Below are 22,290 nucleotides of genomic sequence, written 5' to 3'. Positions count from 1 at the left end.
TCGTGCTGACATCGGAAGTACATTGATTTTCTTTTATCTTTTAGTTGCTACTTTTGTGTGGCTGCCGTTTTCCTTCAACCGAATCTGCCAAGCGCTCGAAATCATTGAAACGAGTGGACATTCGAGTTTTCAGGGGACCTTTCGATCCCGACCGAGGCTACGCACCGTGGGGTTACTTCGTGAGGCAACCGGCGGATGATCAAGCCTCTGCGGAATGGCGGTGAGAGGGAATAAAATCAAGTGTCTTGAAAAAAAGAAAAATGGTTTATTCGGTCAGTCTATGAAATATAATATCAAAATTCCCAACTTTCCAAATAGTTTGGGTAAGCTACGGTGTGAGCAAATGCAGGCATCTGCTTGAGTAGGGTCTTAAAGTCTTCAGTTAGATGCTGTTCGTGGTACATGTATTGGCCAACAACGGACACCAGTAGAACAGGACCATCGCCTACGGTTTCGTCCGTTAACTCAATTTCTACGAAGAATTCCTGCGGAGAGCGTGACTTGGCTTGTACGTAGTTAACGTAATACACGGGTTGATCATTCCAATCAATTCCACTGGGTGGGATTTTCTTACTGAAAGACCATGCTCTCAATGTATTTCCTGGTAACGGAGAGAAATACAATCCCATCAAAGTGGGACCTTCAATGGAAAACAGAAACGTTCGGTTTCTCGAAGAGATATCCTGCCGTTCCAACAATTCAAACTGAACTGGCTCTGGGAAGATTGGGGACGAATTGGCCGGCATCCAATAGCTGTACTCACGCTGTCGATTATATCGATTGATGTACAGTGGAAATCCGCAGTACAGTTCTTGGCTACACTCCGGTTCGACTGGTTGCGCTTGCTCTCTCCACAAGGACACCGCATCGAACAGGTAGTCCGGAGTATGTCGGTCTTGAGGATACAGAAAGAAATTATTCCGTGTCCGCCGGATTGTACCGTTTTGGTGATGAAAGTTACTTTGCTGGTGCTGAAAATAATAAACACATTTATGAAAACAAATAATACGGCTTACGGCAACTACTCACAAAGATGTAGTATCGTTGGGGAGAAGTATTTTCCCGGAAAGGAAATCCGACGGGAGTAGCCATCACGATCAGTGTCACCACAAACGACAATCCCAGCAGAGTGTAAAAATATCGGATTTTACTGGCCAGTGTCATCAGTGGAGCGCACATCCCAACCAGTAGCAGTGCCATTAAAATACTAAATAGAGCCATCATGAGATCGGGATTCGAACCGGCGCCTCCGTGTCCAGTCATCGGTATAAACACGGCGAATACCGTCACGGTTAAGGAGCAGAAGTAAATGAGCGGAATTATTTGACCCGCCAGATGGACGTAGATCCAATGGTTTCGTTTAAATTTTATGAACAAATTAATGATGGTGGACAGTGAATAGAAGACTACCGGAAATAGCAGGAGGTAGGAAGATCGAATTCCACCGATGGTTAGTGTCACTAAAAGAGCTACGTAGATGAAGCACTGTGCATGAAGAAAGAGCAGAACTCGGCCCTGATTATGCAGGAAGGACTGAAAATAAGAAATATCATAAATTATGCAGTTTATATACTATAGATTGATTTATTTCATTTACCATGATAAGATAAAACTTCTTTTTTCAAGCGTTTAGTGGAATGAATTAAATCGCTTTAAAGAAAGAAAAAAAAAAAACGATTCGGATTTGGCAACAATTCTCTATTCTTAACGTAAAGATAAACAAACATTTCGACTTTATTTCTACTATATTAATATAGATCTTATTGACATTACTTTCGCTATTTCGACTCATCAATGCATTATCTACCTAACAGTTCAAATTAAACCTCTAAACCAGAGCTTAAAATTGTCACGCATTCTCAATCAAAAAATCCAATCCAACAGCCTCATTTTCAATGTTTTACTGTCTCATTCGTAAATGGCCGACACCAGAGCAAACGAAGAGAGCCGAAACATTTTCGTTTCTCATTGAAAAAATGAGAAAGAATAATTGCCAACTCTTTGCTCAGCAGAATTTCAATTCTCATTCTTTCATCGATGACGATGTGACGCTTGGCTATAAATAGTGACTAAAATATGACAAATCGAAGTAATTACATCCCAGAACCTCTTTGGAAACCAAAACTACTACAAATTCGAGCACCAACAGGTAAAAGTTATTGTGAAACCTTTTTCTGTCATTTTTGATTCTCACAGCTTCGGTTGAATATCGACTATTTTGAGTCAATGAAAATGACTTTTGTTAGCTCTGCTCTAAACAGACGAAATGTTCATCGATTTAATTTCCATTTCGAAATTACTTCTGGAATCGGTAACCAATGTAATCGGAAGAAATTTTTAAAAACAAAGTCTTGAGATCTGTTTTTAAGATTTTTGTTTCTTCAAACCATTTTCAAAACAGCGAAATTTTTTTCCCATAAAACGCTAGAAAATAATAGAGAATTAGTCCCGAAAGTACGCACGACCGAGAAGTTGGTAAACAATGGGAGAGAAATTGATCGGTTTTTCCTCGAAACCACATTTCAGCTGGGTATGATTTGTACACCTAAACCATTACACTTATCAATTTGATTCCTGAAAAATCACTTTTTTTGTTTTAACTTTTTTGTGAAACGTTCTATGGAAAAGTTGCTTTCAGAAAGGTGTTGAACTAATTATTGCGCACAATTTTGCTGAACCAAGCATTTTCATAAGAGCTACCATTAAAAAGTTATGATTGTTTTTTTATCAAAAACTAGTCATCCTTCAAATATCAATATTCATTACACACTTAATTTCGTTCGGTAATTCTTGCCTTTTTGACGAGTTTTCAACAGCCGAACTACCGAATATTTCCATTCTACTGATATATCATCACAAATGAACATTTGTTGACAGCAGTACCTCAAGGTACCGCAGTGATAAAACGTGAATTTTAACGATAAAATCACCTACCGAGATTTGAACAGCTGAGGTCGGTGATCCAATTTAAGTGTGTAGATGCCAGATCGATAAAAATGTATCCTATGCGGTTCCTGAAAGGTCATATTAGAAGTAAAAATTAAAGAGAAAATTGGAAGGGTGTTGTTCTTTAACTTATTCAAATTAGTCTTTAAAATACCTAGCAATCATAACTTTTTACTGGTCGTCAAATGGTGAGATAACTAAGTCCTCACAAGTTCCTATCTCATGCCTCCCCGAGCGTCTATGATGACATTTGGTCAATAGAACGGCGTCGACTGGGTGCTATCGCTTTCTGCCTTAGTAGCAGAATGAGAGGGTGCGAAATGGCTTGTAGTTTTTTTTTTTTTTATTCAAGAATATAATGTTTAAGGCACACTGCTTAAGCTCTAAGATGCCAAGGGCTTTTACTAATTTAAAATTTACGACTAACTTAAAACTAGGGTTGTATCATTAAGTAATGTCATATTTGGGTCGCAGTGGTTGACTTTGGCAGATCCAGCCTTCATGTGGTGATCGGCCGGTGAATTGAATATTTCATGAGAGTCTTCCATATGGCGTTGGTGAATATTCATGTTGGCCGCATTCTTCGGTCCGTGTGGGTCCGCGGGAAACACCCCCAGGTTACGAATACCCGGCGGGTGGCCCGCATGCTGTTGATAAGTTTCCGTGGGCGATGATGGTGTTGTTACAGAAGAAAATGAAAAAAAAAAAAAATATAACGAAGTAAATATTGCGGAAAACGGAGTAAAAAGGGGATATGGGAATGAAATGACTAAAACGACAGAGATCTAATTAGTTGACATCGAGATGGTGAAGAGACGGGGAGGGGGGAAGCGAAGGTTAGTGACAGCAAAAAGATCTTGTTAGTTCCGATGAAGATGGTGGACAGATGAGGAATCGGGATAATCGGCGGAAGTTAGTGTCGAACCTGCAGTTGAGAAATAATTCTTAGCCACAGTTGAAACAACGTCGATAAATAGGAGGAACTTTCTAAGCCAGATGTAACAGATTACACTTGTATATTAATGTGTTTGAGAAACTGGTATATGAGAAGCATATATGAACTATCCCGACTCGCCAACACATCCCGAACCGGAACCTCAGGCGGTCTACCTCGGGCCCTGAGGGATTCCAGTAGCTTCGACCTGGCGTCGCGATACTCTACGCACGACCACACGACATGCTCGATGTCCTGATAACCGTCGCCACAGGTGCAGAGCCCGTTCTCCACGATCCCGATACGCCGGAGATGTGTGTTGAATGTATAGTGATTTGACATGAGCCGTGACATAACGCGAATGAAATCACGACTCATGTTCATCCCCTTGAACCAAGGTTTCGTCGATACCTTAGGGATAATGGAGTGTAGCCATCGTCCCAGTTCGTCATTCGTCCATGAAGTTTGCCAACTTTCGAGAGTTTCTGACGAGAAATACTGAAAAATTCATTGAAGCAGATTGGTCTTTCATAAATGTCACCTTTTTTTTTTTTTTTTTTTTTCAAATAAAATTTTTTATTAGGCTCATTTGCTTTAGCTTAACGTGGCCGATTGTCTTGTTGTTAGGGGGAGAGAAAGGGATGCCGTATTACGGGGCGGCATACTCCCCAGTTAGTAAGGGGACATAGGGAGGGTGGGACCTACACAGTATTGAATTGAAATTTGAATACATCATTGGTTTGTGGCATACATCTTTTAGACACATTTTGCGTTCGATGAATCTTCATGTTTTTCAGCTTGTAGCAATGAAGAGATTATTCTGGATTGGGATGCTTCGTTGGTGTGTTCTGACGTTGATGTGACGTTTTTGGGTAGCTTCCAGCAACTCAGTCAGTTCAAGGCAGGTGCATGCTCCGAAGCATCGTTTACACAGGCCATACTTCCAGCAACGTAAAGAAGAGTGCGGTAGAGCTGTAGACGAGAAAGAGATAGGGAGAGCACTAAATTTGAGCATTGATAGTTTTCAAGAAGTTATAGATGAGAGTCATATAAGGAAGATTTCGAGTTGCCAAGACGTCGCGGACTGGTACGAAGGGTGGTATACCTCGGGCCCGAAGGGAACCTATGAGTTGGGACCTGGCATCACAATACTCGACACATGTCCAAACAACATGTTCGATGTCATGATAACCCTCACCGCAAACGCAGACACCACTCTCAGCGAGCCCCACACGACGGAGATGCGCGCTGAACATATAATGATTAGACATGAGCCTTGACATTACACGAATAAAGTCTCGGCTCACGTCTAACCCCCGGAACCAAGCTTTCGTCGATACCTGTGGGACTATTGAGTGTAACCATCGTCCCAGAGTTCCACTATTCCATGTATTCTGCCAGCTGGCTAGAGTTTTCTGACGACAGCAACTGAAAAATTCATTGAAGCAGATTGGTCTTTCATAGATATCACCTTCTAGTGCGCCCACCTTGGCTAACGAGTCCGCCCTCTCATTGCCCCGTATGGAACAATGTGAGGGGACCCAAACCAAGGTAATCTGGTATGATTTTGCAGATAAAGCACTCAATTGTTCCCGTATTTTCCCCAGGAAATACGGTGAGTGCTTTCCAGGCTTCATTGAACGGAGAGCCTCAATGGAACTGAGACTGTCCGATACAATGAAGTAGTGATCTGTGGGCAGAGTGTCAATGATCTCAAGGGTATACTGAATTGCAGCTAGTTCTGCGACGTAAACTGAAGCTGGATCACTGAGTTTATAGGAAGCGGTGAAATTTACATTGAATATACCGAAGCCAGTGGACCCGTCTAGATATGATCCGTCAGTGTAAAACATTTTATTACAGTCGACTTCTTTAAATTTATTATTAAAAATTTTTGGGATCTCTTGAGGGCGTACAGGATCCGGGATTCCACGAATTTCCTCTTTCATGGATGTGTCGAAAAACACAGTAGAATTAGAAGTATCCACAAAATGAACACGATTGGGAACAAACGAAGAAGGATTTATATTCTGAGCCATGTAGTCAAAATACAAGGACATAAAACGGGTTTGTGAATTAAGCTCGACGAGCTTTTCAAAGTTTTCTATCACCATCGGATTCAAAATGTCGCATCGGATTAGCAGTCGATATGAGAGATCCCAGAACCTGTTTTTCAACGGTAAGACGCCCGCCAGCACTTCAAGACTCATCGTATGGGTTGATTGCATGCAACCCAAGGCAATACGTAAACAACGATACTGAATTCTTTCTAGTTTAATGAAATGAATATTCGTAGCGGAGCGGAAACAGAAACATCCATATTCCATTACTGACAATATCGTCGTTTTGTACAACCTGATCAGGTCTCCTGGGTGAGAGCCCCACCAAGTTCCGGTTATTGTACGAAGGAAATTGATTCTCTGTAGGCATTTTCGTTTCAAATACCTAATGTGACATCCCCAGGTACCTTTGGAATCGAACCAGACCCCGAGATATTTAAATGTGAAAACCTGAGCTATGGTTTCACCCCCTAGTTGAAGCTGTAATTGCGCAGGTTCTCGCTTCCTTGAAAATACAACCAGCTCAGTTTTCTCCGTAGAGAACTCGATACCCATTTGAAAAGCCCATGTCGACAAGTTGTCGAGGGTATCTTGCAATGGTCCTTGGAGATCGGCAGCTTTGGGTCCTATAATAGACACAACACTGTCGTCGGCAAGTTGTCTTAGCGTGCAAGATGTGTTGATACATTCATCAATGTTATTTACGTAAAAGTTGTATAAAAGGGGGCTTAAGCATGAGCCCTGAGGAAGACCCATGTAACTGAATCGCTTTGTCGTCAAATCACCATGCTCAAAATGCATGTGTTTCTCGGACAATAGATTATATAAAAAGTTGTTCAAAACTGGTGAAAGACCATGCTGATGCAACTTCTCAGATAGAACGTTAATGGAAACTGAATCGAATGCCCCCTTGATGTCGAGGAAAACTGATGCCATTTGTTCTTTACGAGCAAATGCCATTTGAATTTCTGTTGAGAGCAACGCTAGACAATCGTTCGTTCCTTTGCCCCTGCGGAACCCGAATTGTGTACCTGAAAGCAATCCATTTGTTTCGACCCAATTGTCTAGACGGAAGAGAATCATTTTCTCCAACAATTTCCGGATACAGGAAAGCATAGCAATCGGCCGATACGAATTGTGATCGGAGGCTGGTTTTCCAGGTTTTTGAATAGTAATAACTCTCACTTCTCTCCATTCGTGTGGGACAATATTACCCTCGAGGAACTTGTTGAATAAATTCAGCAAGCGCCTTTTGGCAGAGTCGGGCAGATTTTTCAACAAGTTGAATTTAATTCTGTCTAACCCCGGGGCTCTATTGTTACACGACAAGAGCGCAAGTGAGAACTCTACCATCGAAAACGGTGTTTCGTTTGTATTCAATGTCGCGACGCGGGATATCTTCTGTTCCGGAACAGAATCAGGACATACTTTCTTAGCGAAATCAAATATCCAGCGGTTAGAATATTCCTCGCTTTCGTTCGCGTGATTTCGATTGCGCATGCGACGGGCCGTATTCCAAAGAGTGCTCATTGCTGTTTCTCTCGTTAATCCGTCAACAAACCTTCGCCAGTAACCGCGTTTCTTAGCTTTAATAAGACTTTTCATTTGAAATTCTTACGCCGCGTATTTCCGATAATTATCTGGAGTTCCGTTCTTTCTAAACGAGATGAAGGCTGAAGCTTTTTTCGTTTTCAGCTCTGAGCACTCTTTGTCCCACCATGGGTTGGGAGAACGCATACTAGTTTGCGCGCTAGGTACTCGTTTCGTCTGAGCTTGAATTGCGGTGTCAAGAATCAAGCCAGCCAAAAATGTATACTCTTCCTCCGGAGGAAGCTCCTGTGATGTTTCTAGTTTCTCAGATATCGAGCTCGCGTAACGTTTCCAATCAATGTTTCGTGTGAAATCGTACGAAACATTGATTGTTTCCGATGGTCTTCCACGGTTGGTGATAGAAACTATGATCGGCAAGTGATCGCTACCGTGAGGATCACAGATTACCTTCCACTTGCAATCTAACTGTAGCGAAGTCGAGCAAAGGGATAAATCCAGCGCACTTGGTTGTGCTGGCGGTCTAGGGTTCCGTGTCATTTCTCCCGTGTTTAGAATTGTCAAATTGAAGTTGTCACACAGATCTTGGATTAACGAAGAACGATTATCATCATATAAGCAGCCCCATCCTGTACCATGCGAGTTAAAGTCCCCTAAAACCAGCCGCGGTGAAGGAAGAAGTTCTATGATGTCTGCAAGCCGACGATGCCCTATCGAGACTCTGGGAGGAATGTAGATAGAAGCTATACCTAGATCTTTGCCTTTAATATTAATTTGGTAAGCAACAACTTCAATTCCCGGTGTCGAGGGGAGGTTAATACGATAAAATGAATAGCACTTTTTAATCCCTAAAAGTACCCCTCCATAAGAGTCTTCTCGGTCCAATTATGGAAGTCGAGGTTGATGTTAGAAGTAAGCCAAGTTTCACTCAAGGAGAATACATCGCAATTATGAGTATGTATTAAGTGTTTGAAAGAATCAAGTTTTGGGATGATACTTCTGCAATTCCACTGAAGCACAATGATCATATCTTCGATTCTCAGTGGTAAATTATCCATCAAAAGATACGATCGCTGCAAGGAGGGGCCATTGTTCAGTCAACTGTTTTAAAAATGTCCTTACTGTTGGCAGTAGAGCAGTTAGGAAGCTTTTCAGAGGATCAGTAATATTGAAGGCTGTTAATATCCAGTCCACGATATCAGAAAATTTCAATAATCCAGCGTTTGTTGGATTTTCTGGTTGTGCTTTGGGGTCATTCGGGTTTTTTGATGCCCCAGGAAGTGCTGGGTACTCCTTATCATCCCTAAGTTTTTTGAACCCAGGAGGTGTTTGCTTCGGTTTTGAGTCAGCACTTTTTGTTTCCGTTTGGTTCTTTTGTGACGAAGAGGACAGTCTGAGGCCTTTACGAGGAAGCTTGGGAGAAGCCAGATTTTGTCTTTTCCTGCTTCCTTCAACCTGTGTGTAGGAAGGTCCTTCGCCTGGGTCGTCAGAGGTATCCTCTTCAACTGGCAAGATTGCAAACGGGTTCTCAGGGGTCGATGGAGTGGTTCTTTTTAAGATTTCCGCATAAGAACGTTTGGAACGTTCTTTCACGGATCGCTTCAATTTCTCCGCACGCTGTATGAACGTAGGGCACACCGAAAGATCATGAGGATTCTCCCCGCAGTAGCAACACTTTTCCACTGCTCTTCTGCAGGGATCGTCCTCATGGGCCTCTCCGCATTTGCCGCATCGCAGTTTGTTGCAACAATAGGTTGCCGTATGACCTAGCTGTTTGCAGCTTGTACAATGCATTACCCGCGGTACATACAGCCGAACAGGTAGACGAACTCCACTCACTACCAAATAATTTGGAAGTGCAGATCCGGCAAAAGTCACGCGAAATGAGTCCGATTGGTAAAATTTACCATCTATCGATTTGGAGTGCAATTGCTTGCACTCCAAAATTTTCACTGGATGAAGGTCGGGGTTTTTGAAACGGCCTACCCCGTCCTTCATCAGATCTTCGATTGTCAGACTTTCGTCACGGACCACACCGTCGATCTCCACCACATGAGACGGGACGTACACGCGGTACTCCTTCGTGAACAACTCGCTGGTAGCAATCGCGTTTGCTTGCTTCAGGTCGGACACAACAACGCGTAACTTGTTTGGCGAAACCTTATCTATTGTTTTTATTGCCGAGTAATGTTTTTCCAGGTCCCGAGCAATATTTAAAACTCTGAGAGACTTTAATTTGGGCCGGAAGTATACCACCCACGGACCCCCCGAGCCATCGTCTTGGTAAACTTTTTGGCGAGCAGGCAATATCTTAAAGGGAGATGGAGGCATCGGAGAGGGAGATGGCATCGGAGAGGGAGATGGTATCGGAGGGGGAGATGGTATAGGAGGGGTAGATGGCATCTCGGAAGCAAACTCAGCCTCTAAATGTTCTTCGTTCATTCGTTCAGCTTCGCCCTCCTCCGAGACACCCCCACTGTCATCAATATTCATATTTAAAGTGCGGGAGTAAAGAAGTCTCCCGCACTTGAAATGAGAAAGAAAGAAATAAAATGAAAAGAAAATATATGAATAGTAAAAGTTGAAAGAAAAAGTTTGAGAAAATACTTAACAGTATGTCACGGTAAGCTGTTAGGTGAGTTGCTCCTTCACTCCTTCGTTGTGCTTCAGCGTGACCTTGACTCAGGATTTGGCTGCTGCGATGCAGGTAGCAAACAATAGAAATAACTGCTGCCCGAGGATAGCACAATAGCGTCTACTGTTGATACCGATACAAAACCGGTGCACAGACAGAACTCACTTGCGGGGATGCTACTTTTTATCACTTTTATTTAATGCCTATACTACAGCCTCTGCTGTGATAGGCACCTTCGTCTTACCGATGTCGATTGTTAAAAAAAAACGCGTGTGCTCACTTCGAACATTCGGTTACGAATGAAATGTCACCTTGTAGTGCGCCCACTTTAGCCAATAAGTCTGCCTTTTCATTGCCCGGAATGGAACAATGCGAAGGGACCCAGACTAACGATATTAAATAAGACCGTTCAGATAAAGTTCTCAAATGTTCCCGTATTTTCCCCAGGAAATATGGGGGATACTTTCCTGGCTTCATTGCCCGGAGAGCTTCTATTGAACTTAGACTGTCCGTGACAATGAAGTAATGGTCTTTGGGCATGGTTTCAATGATCTCGAGGGTGTACTGAATAGCAGCTAATTCTGCGACGTAAACTGAAGCCGGATCACTGAGTTTGTAAGAAGCGGTGATGTTTTGATTGAAGATGCCGAAGCCTGTGGACTCGTTGATGTTTGATCCGTCAGTGTAAAACACCTTTTCACAGTTGACTGTTCTAAATTTATTATAAAAAATATTTGGGGCCACTTGAGGGCGCACGTGAGCCGGAATTCCACGAATTTCTTCTCTCATGGATGTGTCGAAAAACACAGTAGAATCAGAAGTATCCAAGAAATGAGCACGGTTGGAAACAAACAAAGAAGGATTAATATTCTGAGCCATGTAATCAAAATACAAGGACATAAAACGGGTTTGAGAATTAAGCTCAACTAACCTTTCGAAATTTTCAATCACCAGAGGATTCAAAATGTCGCATCGAATGAGCAAACGATATGAGAGATCCCAGAACCGGTTTTTCAATGGGAGAACACCCGCCAGCACTTCGAGGCTCATCGTATGAGTCGATTGCATGCAACCCAAGGCAATACGCAAACAACGATACTGAATTCTTTCCAGCTTAATGAAATGGGTGTTCGCGGCGGATCGGAAGCAGAAGCATCCATATTCCATAACGGACAATATCGTTGTTTGGTACAGCCTGATCAGGTCTCCTGGGTGGGCACCCCACCAAGTTCCGGTTATTGTACGAAGAAAATTGATTCTCTGCTGGCATTTTTGTTTCAGATACCTAATGTGACATCTCCAGGTGCCTTTGGAGTCGAACCAGACCCCGAGATATTTGAATGTGAAGACCTGAGCTATGTTTCCACCCCCTAGTTAAAGCTGTAGTTGTGCTGGTTCTCGCTTCCTTGAAAAGACAACCAGCTCAGTTTTCTCCGTAGAGAACTCGATACCCATTTGAAGAGCCCATGTGGATAAGTTGGCAAGAGTATCTTGTAACGGCCCTTGCAGATCGCCAGCTTTGGGTCCTATAATGGACACAACGCTGTCGTCGGCAAGTTGTCTCAGCGTGCAAGATGTGTTGATACATTTATCGATGTCGTTTACGTAAAAATTGTATAAAAGGGGGCTTAAGCATGAGCCCTGAGGAAGACCCATGTAACTGAATCGTATTGTCGACAAATCACCATGCGCGAAATACATGTATTTCTCGGACAATAGATTGTACAAAAAGTTATTCAAAATTGGTGAAAGACCATGCTGATGCAACTTCTCAGATAGGATATTTATAGAAACTGAGTCAAAAGCCCCCTTGATGTCTAGGAAAACTGACGCCATTTGTTCCTTACGAGCAAATGCCATTTGAATTTCTGTTGAGAGCAACGCAAGACAATCGTTCGTTCCTTTACCCCTGCGGAAACCAAATTGTGTATCTGAAAGTAAGCCATTAGTTTCGACCCAATTGTCTAGACGGAAGAGAATCATTTTTTCGAACAATTTCCGGATACAGGAAAGCATAGCAATCGGCCGATACGAATTGTGATCGGAGGCTGATTTTCCTGGTTTTTGAATGGCGATCACTTTCACTTGTCTCCAGTCATGTGGAACAATGTTGTCCTCAAGGAACTTATTGAATAAACTCAACAAGCGCCTTTTGGCGGGGTCTGGCAGATTTTTCAACAAGTTGAATTTTATTCTGTCTAATCCCGGGGCTTTATTGTTACATGACAAGAGTGCAAGTGAGAGCTCTACCATCGAAAACGGTGTTTCGTTTGTATTTGGTGTCGCGGCGCGGGTGATCTTCTGTTCCGGAACAGAGTCTGGGCATACTTTTTTAGCGAAATCGAATATCCAGCGGTTAGAATATTCCTCGCTTTCATTCGTTGTGTTATGATTGCGCATTCGTCGGGCTGTGTTCCAAAGAGTGCTCATAGATGTTTCTTTTGTTAGGCCGTCTACGAACCGACGCCAGTAACCGCGTTTCTTAGCTCTAATCAAGTTCTTAATTTTAACGTCTAACGCCGCGTGATTCCGGTAATTATCAGGTGTTCCATTTTTTCTGAATATTTTATACGCGGAGGCTCTCTCCGCGTTTAAATTTGTGCACTCTTTGTCCCACCACGGGTTGGGAGGACGGATGTTAGTTTTCGCGCCGGGTACACGTTTCGTCTGAGCTTGAGTCGCGGTGTCGAGAATCAAGCCAGCCAAAAACGTGTACTCTTCCTCCGGAGGAAGTTGTTGAGTTCTTTCAAGTTTCTCAGATATCGCGGTCGCATAGCTATTCCAATCAATATTTCGTGTGAGGTCATACGAAACATTGATTGTCTTCGATGGTTTTGAGCCGCTGGTGATTGATATTACGATCGGTAGATGATCGCTACCGTGGGGATCAGGAATTACCTCCCACGTGCAATCCAACCGTAGCGATGTCGAGCAAAGTGATAAATCCAGCGCACTTGGTCTTGCTGGTGGTGCAGGAATCCGTGTCATTTCTCCCGTATTCAAGATTGTCATATTGAAGTTGTCGCAGATATCATGGATCATAGCTGATCTGTTATCGTCGTGAAGACAGCCCCATCCCGTACCGTGTGAGTTAAAGTCTCCTAAAACCAACGTCGGTGCGGGAAGGAGCTCAATGATATCACTGAGCCACCGATGCCCAACCGAGGCTCTTGGGGGAATATAGATTGAAGCAATGCAAAGATCCTTGCCTTTGATTGTAACATGACATGCGACAGTTTCAATACCTGATATCGAGGGGAGGTTAATTCGATAAAAAGAATAGCACTTTTTGATCCCCAAAAGTACTCCTCCGTAGGGATCATCTCGATCCAGGCGAATAATGTTAAAATCGTGGAAGTTTAAGGATATTTCAGAAGTTAGCCAAGTTTCGCACAATGCAAATGCGTCACATTTCAGATTATTTACTAAAAATTTAAAAGAATCTATTTTTGGAATGATACTTCTGCAATTCCACTGTAAAACAGTGATTAGATCCGTGACCTCGATGGATGATTTAGCCATCGAAGGATACAATCGCTGAGAGGAGGGGCCAATTTGCAGTCAACTGCTTCAAATATGTTTTTACTGTAGGCATGAAAGCAATTAAAATGCTTCTAAGAGGGTCTAAAATATTGAAAGTTGTAAAAATCCAGTCCACAATATCAGAAAACTTTATAAGTCCAGCACCTAGTTGGTTCTCTGGTGAATTTTCAGGGACGCTTGGGGATTTTTTAGTCCCTGGAAGCGGTGGGAATTCCATCTCGGAATTGAGTTTTCCGAGACCAGGAGCTTTTTGCTTCGGTGATTTTTCCCGATTCCCGTTAGCTGTAACTTTTCGAAGCCCTTCGGAAGACACCTTCGAACCCTTACTAGGTAGCTTATGAGAAGATTTATTCATTCTTTTCCTACAGCTATGAGGGACCGCTGAAGATGGACCTTCCAAAGGGTCGTCAGAATCGCTCTCGTCAGTTGACAAGCAGGCATATGGATTCGTTGCCTGTTTAGGAGGGGTGGCACTCTTAACCATCTCGGCAAAGGAACGCTTGGAGTGTTCCTTCAGGGAACGCTTCATCCGATCTCCTCGCAGTTTGTAAGCGGGACAGTCAGAGAGGTCATGCGGACCCTCCTTACAGTAGAGACACTTTTCAGCATCCTTACCGCAAGAGCCATCCGCATGAGCCTCCCCACAGTTAGCACACCGGGGCTTATTGCTGCAATGAGTAGCTGTATGCCCCAGTTGTTTGCAATTGGTACAATTCATTATCCGGGGTACAAATAAACGAACAGGCAAACGAACCCGGTCCAAGAGGATGTAGTTGGGCAAAGCAGTGCCGGCGAAGGTCACACGATAAGAGTCTGATTGGGGATAAGACTTTGTTCCATCCCCGGCGATCGATACTGAATGCAATCGCTTGCAATCCAGTATCTTGACATTCTTAAGTGAGGGGTCTTTAAAACAACCCGCCCCGTACTTAAGAATATCCTCGCAAGTCAAACTCGAATCGGTGACCACACCGTCGATTTCGACTTCACGAGCTGGCACGTAGACGCGGTACTCCAGCGTAAAAGGATCCTTTTGAACAAGCTCATTAGCCTGTTTTGAGCTGGTAAACAGGACCCTGAGCTTGTCTGGCCGTATTCTATCTATACTTTTTATGGTATTATATCGCGAATTCAGGTCCCGCGATATTTTTAAAATATTCAGTTTTTTTTCCTTTGATTTGGTCCGGAAATAGACCGCGTAAGGCCCGGCCGGTAGTGCGAGCCCATCAGGATAGCTCTTTATGCGGGACTTTTTACTGACAAGGGAAGTCTCCATTTGAACATCGGGAGCGGGGGGGGGCAGGATTTAAAATAGGCATAGCGGAACTACTTCCGCGCAAAAACAAATGATTCGGGGGGAAATATAATGGTCAAATAAAGAAATAAAAATAAACGACGTAAAGGTACTTAACTAAGATCCAACGGGGGACACCAAGCTGGACTTCGTCGATCGGCGTATCGCCGCTTTGATGGTGTGCAAAAAACCTCCGAGAGGAAAAGGCACACTTATTTATAATCCTCACACAATGGCCGCTTGTTTATAATCCTCACACTTGGCCTTGATCGGCGAAACAATAATCGGCTAACGGTACCGTTTCGATCGACCGCTCGCAATAAGGCACTGTTCTATTATATAATGCGAAAAAAAAACCTCTCAGAGGAAAAAGCACTATTGTCTATCACACAATATCGTCCGACCACTTTATCACACACACACAACTGGTTTTCAATGCTTTCGCAGTAAATCCAAATCACGTCCGTTCGCTCGAAAGGTTGAAACGGCAATGAAATGGCTTGTAGTTTGAAGCTCATTCTAAAGTGCAATATTTATGGTAGTATACCATATAGGATACCACATGTGGTTCTGTTGTTTGTTGCATTATTTGTTATATATTGAATTGAATTATATTACATTGTATTATATATTGTTGTTATTATTATTATTATTAAAATTATTACTATTATTATCATTATTATTATTATTATAATAATAATAATAATAATAATAATAATTATTATTATTATTATTATTATTATTACTATTATTATTATTATTATTATTATTATGATTATGATTATTATTATTATTATTATTATTATTATTATTATAATTATTATTATTATTATTATTATTAATATTATTATTATTATTATTATTATTATTATTATTATTATTATTATTATTATTATTATTATTATTATTATTATTATGATTATTATTATTATTATTATTATTATTATTATTATTATTATTATAATTATTATTATGATTAACAAAGAAATATTATATTTCCTGCAGAACTGCGACGAAAGAAGAGCATAACTTACACTGCGACATCAACTGTTATACATTGTATCACAGCATATTATTTCATATAGTATCTTCTGTTAGGGCATATTCAGGAGTGTTCTAGTTCTAGATGCATAATTAATGTCAGATTTAAAATTTAAATCTAGAAATTATAACAAAATAAACTGGCAGCCCCAGCAGCGATTTATTTGTGTTTCAAATATAGAAAAAATAGAACGGCAATGTATACCAGTTTTAAATTTGACAGTAGAACTGGTCGAATAAATAAAACTAAAACGGATTGCTGGGGATACGTTTGTTTCAGTTTCATTTACATTATAGACCACCCATATGATTCTTGCAGTTGCTGAATTTGCTCTTATGTTATATTATGTTGTATGGTATTATACCGCATTGCATTATATCATATTATATTGTATTATATTATATTATAAGTATATGTATTGTGTTATATTGTATTATGTTATAGTATATTATTAGAATATATTGTGTAATGTTATACTATATTGTGCTTTATTATATTATATTATACTGTGTAATATTAGGTTATATTTTATTACATTACATTATATTATATTATGTTATATTACAGAGAACAGATATCCAATAGGCATTCATACGTGCAAAGTCGTGTGCAACGGTGATTTTTAACGGATTTTCACTTGTATGCGTTACACAGCTTTTTAAAAAAGTTTGTACTAGCTTGGTAGTATACTGTATTGCATTGAATTATGTTATATTATATTATATTATGATATATTGTGTTATGTTTAATGAATTATATCATATTATATTGTTTTGTATTGCATTAGGATGTGATATATTATTGTACTGTATTATATTATATTTTTTTAAAATAATTTATATTATTTTATATTATATCAGATGTACAACTTTGCTTCCGCCGTTTTCCGATAGGTGGCTGTACCGGCTGAGGCTGATCAAAATACATAGATGATAATGCCTTTAAAGTGAGTATGTACAGTGCCTAACGAATTGTCATCGCCGTTTCAGTGACAGTTGTTCTTGTTTTCGTATTATTCACGCTCGAAAATGTCTGTTTATGTGCCCAATTCTCGCCATTTGCGGGAAGTTTTACTTTTCTGTTACAATTCAAAAAAAAAAAATGCAGCTGAAGCGCATAGAATGCTCTCCGAAATTACGGCGATGCTGCTCTGAGCAAATGAACGTGTCGGGAATGGTTTCAACGTTTCAAAAATGGTGATTTCGATGTCGAAATCAGCAAATGCAGCGGGCAAGATGGATCGATCAAATTGAGGACGACCTGCGGACCCTTCGCAGCTACCGAGGCTGGCGGCGAACAGCCATGAACCGGGTTGAATGGAGACGCCTCCTGTATACAGCAGAGACCCGCTTGGTCTACGACTGATAGAGTAAGAGTAAGAGATTTCGATGTCGAAGACCAACATTGTAGTGGAAGAAAAAATACATTCAAAGATTGACAACTAGAAGCATTGCTTGATGAAGATTCGTGCCAAACCCAAGAAGAACTTGCCGAATCGTTGAGAGTGAGTCAGCAAGCCATTTCAAAACGTCTCAAGGCCCTGGGCATGATTCAGAAAGAAGGAAACTGGGTGCCGTACGAGTTGAAACCGAGGGACATCGAGCGCCGTCTATTTGTATGTGAGCAACTGCTTCAAAGACAAAATCGTAAGGGGTTTTTACTTCGAATCGTAACCGGTGATGAAAGGTGGGTTCGATACGATAATCCTAAACGCAGAAAATCATGGGGAAAGCCCGGGCATGCTACTTCGTCGAAGGCAAAACCGAATATTCACGGTGCCAAGGTTATGATTTGTATTTGGTGGGATCAGCTTGGTGTGATTTACTACGAGCTCTCAAAACCGGGTGAAACCATCACTGGAGATCGCTACCGAACGTAACTGATGCGCCTTAGTCGCGCGCTAAAAGAAAAGCAGCCACAATATCAAGAGCGACATGACAAAGTCATCCTCCAACACGACAATGCTCGGTCTCACGTTGCAAAAGTGGTCAAAAAGTACCTGGAAACGCTGAAATGGGAAGTCTTGCCCCACCCGCCGTATTCCCCAGGTGTCGTCCCTTCTGACTTCCACCTATTCCGTTCGATGGCACACGGCCTGGCAGATCAACATTTTCAATCCTTCGAAGAGTTGGAAAAATGGATTGCTTCATGGATAGTGTCAAAAGAGGAATCCTTTTTTCGTGCCGGGATCCGAAAATTGCCGGAAAGATGGGAGAAAGTTGTCGCTAGCGACGGACAATACTTTGAATAATACATCTGTGAGCACTTTTTCGCAATAAAGCTTTTAATTTTGGAAAAAAAACGGCGGAAGCAAAGTGGTACACCTGATATTATATTATATTGTATTATGCTTAAGTATATCGACAACGGGGAGGGGCAGGGGTATCTTACAAGTGAATGACTAGATGATGGAGTGGATTGCCAACCTGAGTCACGTGGGGGAAGCTTTGTGTTTTTCCCTGAAGGTCTGAAATGAGTAAGACGCACCCTTCTAACAAACAAACCATCAGGCGGATTTAAGCTGGTACAGCGAAATTCTTTATTATATGGCCGGATGTTCTTACTGGAAGGCGCCGGGTCCTCAAAACCCATTTTGGCCTTCTTAACAGCGATTATATGAAAGCTATCTGATAATCAAATTCGGATCTACTGTAAGTCTACCCGCATACATTGATAATGCCTTGAACTGATGGTGGCTTCACACACACATACATACATGCAAAAAACAATCATAGCTTTTTACTGGTAGCTCTTATGAAAATGCTTGATTCCATAGAACGTTTCAAAAGTTAGAACAAAAAAGGTGATTTTTCAGGAGTCACCCTACTTTTATTCGGGAAATTTTTTCAGCAAAGTTGCTCAACATAAAATTTCCTACAACTTTATTGTACAATGAAATCGTTTTTGAGTTCAATGAAGAAAGTTAGATTTCAGATGTCAATCCAAATAAGGACCACCCTAGTAACTTGTTTCATCGAACGGAGCGCCATTTGATTACAAACAGAGATGCCAGGTAAAAATTTCAAATATCTTCAGACTGCTAAAGTCTGTATATCCGAAAAAAAATCTGCAGTTAGCAAGTATGTCTTTATTTCTCTATAAAGTATGATACACTAAACTGACTTGGCGAGCAAAAAAAAGGTCTCGACAATTTCAAAAGTCCGTAAATTTTGACGAAAGTCTGCAAAAAACTTGATTTTCAAAAGTCTACAAAAGTCTGCACAGCAAAAAATGTTTGCAGCACTATATGCGAAATCTGCAGATTTACAGACAAATCTGGCATATCTGGCATCTCTGATTACAAACAACTTTTGTGAAGACACCAACTACAAAAAAAACTGATATTTAGTAGTGAAATATTTTTGTCACGCTAATTTCCCGTTTCGGACCATAGTGCAGTGTATGCGACGTTGTCAGTTTGTTTGGACGAGCCAGCTTGAAACTTTTCCTTCTGTGACACCTCACAACGCAACACTAATAGTAATGTAATCTTTCAAATGTTAGGAAATCATTTAAGTTTAAGAAGAAAAATTGCAGAAGAAATCACTTCTCTAAACTTTTCGTAACTGCGAAAAAAATTGACGTCTGAAGTGCACGCCTACTGCGATTCTTATCCTAGGGATACTGACCTCCAAGCAGCACTGAAATAATGTCATTTTCGCTTGATGCCAAACCTAACCCAGTTTCCAACCTAACTGCTGTCAAATCGTTTGTTTGGTGCTAGTTTCTAACCTTGTTTCAACCTTGTTGAACTGAAAATCGAGTCAGTTTCAAACCTAGTTTTTATATCAGGTTTGCTCAAATCCTCGTTTACAATGTCGTTTTCGCATGAGGAAACTGACCCAGGGTAGTTTTATCAAACAAACACTTTTCACGAAACTGTGTTGGTTTCACACTTAGCAAACTAGGTGTGAAACTAAGTCGATTTTCCGTTCAACAACTAGCTTCAAACTAACGGTTTAACAGCAGTTAGTGTGGAAACTGGGTTTAGTTTGGCATCAAGCGAAAACGACATAAGAATACTTCTTCATCAAAAACTATTCGTGATACTGGCAAAATCGGAACTCCACAGTAATTCTCGAAACAAGGCTGAACCGAACAATTGGCGAACTACCAACCTGACCTTCATCTCAGACGGGTCTAGTTGAGAATGAAATTCAATCACTCTTGCCGATTATCCTTGCTCTAGAAGTTTTAAAATTTTGACCGTAACATCAACGGAACTAATTTCTACTCACCACTTTCCGTAACCGGATGTACAGCCCCGGCCCCAACGTCAAACAGGCGATAAACGGTGCGAAGTAGAGTCCAAACAGTAACCAGCTGGACGTAAACCATGTCATCGAACGGCCCGCTATGTCTACGATTATCGCTATGATAACTGAAACTCCTGCTCCGACCACAATCGAGAGCGTCTGCACGATCAACGTTACGCCACACTCGAAGAGAATCTTCGTAGGCTCGATACCCTCCCGGCAAATCATCAACGCAATGGTCAGGACAATTAGGATCACTGCAATGACGGCCACTACACTGTTGACGGCATACGCCACGGTTTGACTGTAGGTCAGCTTAAACCAATGCAGAAAGTCGAAGAAGGTCGCTGCTTCTTCACGGTGTAGTTCTACGTTGACGAGTTCCTCGGCCCCCGCCAATCCAATCGTCAACGGCAGCAAATTGTCTCCGATGTGCTGAATACTTCCCAGTGAAATGGTTTCGAAGGCATCATACTTGGTGTGGTACAAATAGCCGTACGATGCCAGAGCAAAGTCCATCCCGGGCCAGTTGCCCACCTTCGAAAGTGTTTCGAAATCCGTAAACGATGGCACGAGTCCTAGTTGGAAAACTTCTTCACCGACGGAATTGGCATAGGGACGTTTCGTAAATCGTCGATAGTTTCTCATCAGGAAGGGAAAATCCGGCCCAGACTGGAACATAATTTCGCGACCTTCGTTTGCCGCAACATCCAGGTTTATGAAGGCCGAAACGTTCTGGGCCAAGGGATGCCCCGTTGCGAACCCGTGAGCTCCTTGCATGGTATTTTCTTCACAACCGTTGAACAGAAATATCATTCCGTGCTGCAAATCCAAGTCATACCTCGATATCTGACGGAGGATTTCCAGCATGACGGCAACCATAGTTCCGTCGTCTCCGGCACCCGGCGATGTGACGGCACTATCGAAATGAGCATTGATCAGCAGATACTGTCCGCTGAATTGATCCGGGTTCCGTTTTCTAATCGTCGCTATCACATTTTGCACTCCCCGATAGTAGCTAGTGATTGGATAATCGGCGTAATCCAGGAAGTAGCTTCCGGTGGCTTCTTGAACGTCAACCGATAGAATGTACGAGGGATCAGCTTCACTAATTATTTCACTAATCGTTGTTACCAGAAAGTTGACGGCAAAAACTTCATTCGCACTGCTGCCGACAATGCGCGGACCCTGGCTGGTCAGTACCCGCAGATGTCGTTGAGCTCGCTCTGCTACAAACACAGGTTCACTGCGTATCTAACAAGCGGAAAAAAGTAAATATTATGGATGGCATCACTTGTTATTGTTGAACCTACCTCATCTTCTACGAGCATGCCATCTGGCAAAGCTGACCAGTTCCAGTAGACCAGGAAGTACACTCCAATGGCAAACAACGGAAAAAGGATACTCCACAGAAGGGGAACCGTGTGACTTCGGGATAGCTTCCTGCGAATGGCATTCAAATTAGGATTTGAAACAAAAAGTAAGTGGAACTCACATTGCTCTCGCCACGTTCCCTTGCCGGTGGCTCAATTAACACTAATCTGATAGTATTTGCTATCGTTCAGGTGCTGTTTGATTGCTTCTATCATCAGCTCGCTTATCAAACATTCATCTGCTGGTTCATTCGTTGTTTCGCGCACTCACTCACTCACTCGTCATACTGCCGCCAAATACGATTAACATTAAAGTGCTGTTGGCTTAGTCATTACGGCAATGGTTTGCGGGCGGAACGAGCTCATTAGTGGCCAAATTTAGCACCCACGATGGTGTGATGGCGAGAATTAGTCTTAGTGATTAGCCTAGCCAAGATTATTGCGACATGTGAAAAGGGGTAGTGAAGTTTTTACTGTTTTTTTCGTTACGATATATGAGCTATGGTGGAATGATTTCGTGTTGATAACATATTTTGATTTCATTCTTATCATATTTTTTTAAATTTTGCTATCGAATGTCATAAATTAGAATATACGATTTATAGCATTTATGGATGGCATTTATTATACACTCTACCCGTGCAATTGATTTCACCAAT

The 22,290-nt window shown here is 41.7% G+C and overlaps 1 protein-coding gene across 1 annotated transcript; it reads right to left on the bottom strand.

The window, feature by feature from the left end:
- Nucleotides 1–279: 279 nt before the first annotated feature.
- LOC131437005 (endoplasmic reticulum metallopeptidase 1-like) lies at nucleotides 280–21,773 on the bottom strand. Its single transcript, XM_058606031.1, has 5 exons — nucleotides 21,754–21,773; nucleotides 21,572–21,701; nucleotides 20,241–21,512; nucleotides 1,030–1,533; nucleotides 280–971 (listed from the first exon to the last, which is right to left on the bottom strand). Coding segments are annotated over exons 1-5 (2,586 nt in total). The 5' UTR covers nucleotides 21,756–21,773; the 3' UTR covers nucleotides 280–293.
- Nucleotides 21,774–22,290: the final 517 nt, after the last annotated feature.

The sequence above is a fragment of the Malaya genurostris genome, chromosome 3 (assembly GCF_030247185.1).
Source record: "Malaya genurostris strain Urasoe2022 chromosome 3, Malgen_1.1, whole genome shotgun sequence".
In the NCBI taxonomy this organism is placed as follows: Eukaryota; Metazoa; Arthropoda; class Insecta; order Diptera; family Culicidae; genus Malaya; species Malaya genurostris.
Note: the sequence above shows the minus strand (reverse complement) of the source record. Positions and strands in the feature narration are given on the sequence as shown.

Coding starts and splice junctions, on each gene's coding strand:
- LOC131437005 (XM_058606031.1), bottom strand. Junction 21,513..21,571: donor GCATGCTCGTAGAAGATGAG/GTAGGTTCAACA, acceptor TCCGCTTGTTAG/ATACGCAGTGAACCTGTGTT. Junction 972..1,029: donor CCCAACGATACTACATCTTT/GTGAGTAGTTGC, acceptor TATTATTTTCAG/CACCAGCAAAGTAACTTTCA.